Source organism: Pyrus communis, chromosome 8 (genome assembly GCF_041283825.1).
Source record: "Pyrus communis isolate YQ-2024b chromosome 8, ASM4128382v1, whole genome shotgun sequence".
Lineage (NCBI taxonomy): Eukaryota > Viridiplantae > Streptophyta > Magnoliopsida > Rosales > Rosaceae > Pyrus > Pyrus communis.
The window spans coordinates 11,980,899-11,986,791 of NC_142572.1; the positions used below are offsets into that span (position 1 = coordinate 11,980,899).

General features: G+C 38.0%; 1 protein-coding gene across 2 annotated transcripts; it reads left to right on the plus strand.

The window, feature by feature from the left end:
- Nucleotides 1-415: 415 nt before the first annotated feature.
- Nucleotides 416-3,494, plus strand: LOC137718252 (uncharacterized). Of its 2 annotated transcripts, none has more exons than XM_088698114.1 (8): nucleotides 416-607; nucleotides 839-923; nucleotides 1,048-1,116; nucleotides 1,298-1,410; nucleotides 1,656-1,767; nucleotides 1,867-2,010; nucleotides 2,525-2,699; nucleotides 3,226-3,494. In XM_088698114.1, the coding sequence occupies exons 1-8, from the start codon at nucleotides 556-558 to the stop codon at nucleotides 3,349-3,351; spliced, it is 876 nt and encodes a 291-aa protein (XP_088554240.1). In that variant the 5' UTR covers nucleotides 416-555; the 3' UTR covers nucleotides 3,352-3,494. The 2 variants fall into 2 exon arrangements, 1 of the variants encoding a protein (XP_088554240.1); XR_011065862.2 differs by having other exon boundaries at nucleotides 428-607; nucleotides 2,525-2,817.
- The last annotated feature ends 2,399 nt before the right edge of the window (nucleotides 3,495-5,893 follow it).

The window sequence follows — 5,893 nt, forward strand, 5'->3', positions numbered from 1 at the left end:
ATAGACAAACTAATAACTTACTATTTATGATATTGTATTATTATTATTTTTTTTATCAAATTATATTATTTACACTAAATGAAGAAGTGAGTTTAGCCTGACAATAGGTTAGTAATAATATAGTTTAGGCTCACATTTGGCGAAAGTTAAATCCAATGTCTCTCACTAACAAGTGAAGGAATATCACTAGGCTGTCATGATTTTGCATTATTTAAACATGCTATGCGAAAGCGTACTCGAATTGAGTAACAAGACGTCACCACACCCACCACAAGGAGAAATTTTTAGTTGTGACGGGAATACAAGTGGTACATCACGTGTTTTAATAAGAATTGAAAGAAATTTTATTTTTTAAGTTATTAACTTTTTAGCACACATATCCCACTATTTATTTAATAACACGTACCATCCGTATACCGATCACGGTCCAAACTCCCAGAAGCTGTCTCCTCCCGTTACAAAAGGCATCTCGTCTCGTCTGTGTCTCTCACTCTCAGTTTTAACTTCATTCTTTGCACCTGATTAGGGTTTCGTTGATTCTCCCAAATTCCATCCATGGAGAAAGTCAGAAGAGCATCGCACGCCGGTTCTTGGTACACCGACAATGGTCAGTCTCTCTCTCAGTTTCTGTTTGGTACCCGAGAAAATAACACCCCTCTGATTCATTTTTTGGCCTCTTTGAATACAACAAGCCGAGTTAGTGATGTGGGTCGGCAGCAAAACTAAAAATTCATCAAATATGGCCTGCTTTTGAGAAAATTAATTCATCCGATCAGTTTGTGTAATATACATGTATACTTAAATACGCATTTTTGAGCTTAAAGTTTTGATTTTTCAGCTAAGAAGTTATCAGAAGAGATTGAAGGATGGCTGAGAGCATCTGGGCTCACTAAATCTCCTCATGTTCGAGGTGTCATTGCTCCGTAAGTTCATATTTCCTGCATCTGCATCTTTCTTGTTTACCCACTAATTAGTTGAAAACTAAACTTATTTATTTACGTTTATTTTGGTGGAATTTATTTTCGCTGGGTGGCTCTGGGATTAAAGGCACGCAGGGTATTCGTATTCGGGTCGTGCCGCTGCCTATGCATTTGGCAACATTGACCCAACAAACATGTAAGTTGTCTTTGTTACTTCTCTAATACTGTTTTGATCATGTTGTGTATAAAAATGAGCTGATTATGTTCAGATAATTGTGCGTTGACTCCTAATCGAACCTGTAAAGCTTGATTAGTATGGAAAATTAGCTGTCCAGTTGTTGCAAATTGTGAGATAACTGACTAACTTTCCTTTTCAGTACGCGGGTGTTCCTGCTCGGTCCATCTCACCACCATTACACTCCAAAGTGTGCTCTTTCGACAGCCACGGTGTACAAGACCCCCATTGGGGACCTACCTATTGATTTGGAAGGTAATGTGATCTCGTCGTTAAATTACAGTATACACCTTTAGTGATCAACGCAGCATGACCTGATCACTAAATGTACAGAGTCATGTCTATTGTCCGTGATCCTTTCTGTTTTTCCCATTTTAACCAGTACCTACCTAGTAACAACGTAACAATGAAAATATCACATGTTTCATTTTACAGGAGTTAACTACTTTCCTGAGTTTTTGTGGCGGTTTTCTCAAATTCTGTTTGTTTTCACTTATCAGTGATTGAGGAGCTTAAAGCTTCTGGAAAACTTGAACTGATGGATATTATCGTTGATGAGGCTGAACATAGCATGGAAATGCACTTGCCATATCTTGCTAAAGTGTTTGAGGGGTATGTTTGTTCTATATATTTTTATTTATTGTTTTTATATGGCATTTCTATTCTGTAATCCTCTTTGGTGTGGCTGACTTTTTTACAATACTGATGCAGGCACCAAGTTAAAGTTGTACCCATTTTGGTTGGTGCTCTTAAAGCTGAAAGTGAAGCCATGTATGGACAGTTCCTTGCGAAATATGTGGATGATCCGCAAAACTTCTTCTCTGTGTCATCAGATTTTTGTCATTGGGGGTCTCGGTATGTTCCACTCATGGTTCTATATACGAGTATTGGCATTGTTATCTAAGGTGACTGCTATTTTTGTCCAAGATATCAGTGCGTATCTACACTCGTGCATGCGGACTTGCATCTTCTGCAATATGCATTATGCTATGCATCTCTCTCTCTCTCTCTCTGTGTCTCTCTCATCCACACCCCCCCCCTGCGCGTGCGCGCGAGAGCATGCAAACATGCATTCACAAACACAAACACAACTTTTTTTATATTTTATATATTTTTATTATTTTTTTATTTTTACAGAAGGACAGTTAAAGCTTATATTTTGTTTGGTCCTTGTTCTAAGAAAAATAAAGAAGTGCTCGGATTCGGTTTAAATATTTCTTCATGGATGCTGTGTCATGGTATTCATTGTTATGTTACATGATATTTGAATGTTTTGCTAATTCTCTTATCTTGCCATGCTTTTGTGCTCATATAATTGAAGCCAGACTGTTACTTGTTGACCGTGGCTGACCTTGTTATTCTCTCTCAGGTTCAAATACATGCACTATGACAAGAAACATGGTGCCATACACAAATCAATTGAGGCTTTGGACAGGATGGGGATGGATATAATAGAAACTGGAAATCCAGATGCGTTCAAGCAGTATCTGTCAGAGTTTAATAACACCATTTGTGGGCGCCACCCAATTAGCGTTTTTCTGCATGTAAGTGCCTCAAGTATTCCCTCTAATGTCTGAAGGGGAACAAGTTCAAATGGTGTTCTTGCAACTTTGTCAAAGGACATTAACCAATACAAGAATGTGGCACCCTAAATAAAACAGGGTAAAACTCTGAAAAACATTATGTCTGCGATTTTGGACCTGTTTTAGATTACATTGGTGTTTTCAGTTAGAAAGGCTATGCCTATCATTAAAGAGTACCAGTGTCATTCCTGTCTTATTGACCTTTATACGATTTTGTCTGGATGCAAATAAAAGATATTCTTGGGACTCAGTAATAAAAAAGTACAATACTATAACGAAAGCAACCTAAAGATATCCCTGTTATGTGTAGCACTTACCCTTTTGATATTAACATACTGTACTGAAGTCACCAAAATCACGATGAGAGGGAAAATGTTAGGAGAAGCCTTTGTTTTGAAGAATTGAGCTTAATTTACCTAGACTACAAAATGTTTCTTCATTGATCAGTGCTCATAATTTCTTGTACTATGTTTCTCAATGTATTCAGATGCTGAGGAATTGCCCAATAAACATAAAGATCAATTTTCTCCGATACGAGCAGTCAAGCCAGTGCAAAACTACGAGGGACAGCAGCGTAAGTTATGCATCTGCGGCAGCAAAGGTAGATGCTTGAAAGATGTATTATCTTCAGCAATTTGATTTTCATCGAATTCATTGTACTGTTCAACTCAAGTAAATATGCATTCACGAATCATAGGGTTACCGTGCCCCTGCTTGTAGATTGATACTATTAATGGCTTGCCCTCTGATTTCTTATATTTAGTGTCATCAGATTATGTCTTAGGTTGTCATCATTTCTCCTAATGACAGCGATACGGCTGAAATGCAGTCAAGTTCATATATTGACATCCTCCGACCTCCGCCTCAGACCCAGCACCCACCATTGTAGATCTGTGTCGTTGCTCCAAGATGAAAATGGACAGAACTGGTAAGCCAAACTGATCATTTAGGGTGTTGATTGAGCAGAAACCGAGCGTGGCGGTTGGGATTGGCAGTTACGGGTTGAAGCAGCATAGATAGGTATGAAGATGACTCGTGTGGTGAAAAAGTGTTGGTTATACCCATGCAAATCCTAGTCAAATTCACGATTTCCTTTCAAACATAATTAAAAAGTTGCACATGAGGCTCACCCGCATAACAAAAATACCCATGAAATGATTTCGTTAGTTTTACAAGTGACGTCTCTGATCATACGTGTGAGCTAATGTGCAACTTTTGAACGGAAATCTCAAATTTTAACTAAAATCGGAAGGGAGATTATGCGACATTCTACAAAAACGCTCGAATTTTGGGTCAAGTGTCGTCAAAGTTCACCGAGTTTTATTCATCAAATGATGCAAGCAGTATTACCTTGTATCAGCAGGAAGGTAATCGGAGGGATTGATTTGACAACGTAGTTCAACAGTTGAAGCATCAGGTATGGCTATAGTTCCATAAAAAAAGCTGGCTGTACCATCAGGCTATCACCTGAGCATGTTGCATGAGAAATATCTGCAGAAAAACTTGGAACCCACTGCAAACACAAATGAAAGTCTTGGGACGCTTTCAGATAACCAAAAAATGTTTTTAACAATGTTAGAAAAATTTAAAAGTGCTTCTTGTCTTTTAGGAGCAATTCAAGTGCTGTTTCAGGAAGCACTTGGTTTTTCACTAAAAACTTTCGACGTGAAGGCACTTCCAATAAAAGAGCTTATGAGAAGAAGTGTTATATTTTCAAGAAGCGTTTCTAGAGAGAGACAGAGAGAAACCTTCTGAGCGCATGCTAGTTCTTTGGTTTCATATACTGCAAGGTGAGTCTTGTGTATGGCAAGGAAGTGCAGCTCATCCTGGTGAAATTGGATGAAGGTATCGGATTCGAACTCAACTCCTTCCCATCTGGAATATGCAACAATTTGCTGTTCTGTTTTTGAATGACCGGACGTGGAGGGTCATTGAACAATGTATGATGCCAATTCAAGCTGTCAAGTTAAATACATAAGTCACTGTCTATCAATTACTCTCTCTCTCTCTCTCTCTCTCTCACGCACACGACATGTAAAAGCATGCAGTACACTAGTTAAACAAAAAATATATATGACAATATTTGAATTTTTTTTTGTATATTCATTAATCTCCAAGGTGGAGTATATATAGGAGTTATAATTGGTATTACATATAGACTTCGCCAATGTGGGACAACATATTACTATTTATACTTTAACTAATATATAACTAGCAACACTCCTCCTAAAGTTGGAGCAAAGATGTCACACATGCCTAACTTGTCAAGTGAGACGGAAAACACACTATTAGACACAGCCTTAGTAAGCACATCTGCGAGTTGATCTTTAGATATCACAAATGGAAACATAATAATTCCAGCATTCAATTTTACCCTGATGAAATGTCGATCAATCTCCTCATGTTTTGTTCGATCATGTTGCACTGGATTATGAGCAATCTCAATAGTAGCCTTGTTATCAAAATGAAGTTTTATAGCACCTTTGGGTTTAAATCCAAGATCTCTCAACAATTTTTTCAACCACAACAATTCACATACACCATGAGACATACCATGAAACTTAGCTTTAGCACTTGACATAGCCACCACTTTTTGTTTCTTGCTTCTCCAAGTAACTAAATTACCAACCACAAATGTAAAGTATCCACATGTAGATCGCCTGTCAGTGATAGAACTTGCCCAATCTGCATCTGTATACCATTCGACATTAAAATGACCATTCTTGAAGAAAACCAAGCCTCTGCCAGGAGCCATCCTCAAGTACCTCAAAATATGGAGTATTGCATCCATATGAGCTTCACTAGGTGAGTGCATAAACTAACTTACCAAACTAACTGCATAAGCAATGTCAAGGCGAGTGTGAGACAAGTAAATTAGATTCCCCACAAGCCTTTGATATCGTTCCTTATGAGTAGGAACTTGATCCGGAAATAAGCCTAGATGGTGATTCTGCTCAATCGGAGTATAACAAGTTTGCAATCTAACATACATGTTTGCGCTAACAAATCAAGAACATACCTCCATTGAGACAAAAAAATACCATGCTTGGATCGTGCAACCTCGATTCCAAGAAAATACTTTAATTCACCCAATTCTTTCATCTCAAATTTAGTAGCTAGGTACTTTTGAGGGCATTGTATCTCCTTCTAATCAT

Coding starts and splice junctions, on each gene's coding strand:
- LOC137718252 (XM_088698114.1), top strand. CDS start 556: ATGGAGAAAGTCAGAAGAGCATCGCACGCCGGTTCTTGGTACACCGAC. Junction 1,117..1,297: donor AACATTGACCCAACAAACAT/GTAAGTTGTCTT, acceptor TTTCCTTTTCAG/TACGCGGGTGTTCCTGCTCG. Junction 2,011..2,524: donor TTTTGTCATTGGGGGTCTCG/GTATGTTCCACT, acceptor ATTCTCTCTCAG/GTTCAAATACATGCACTATG.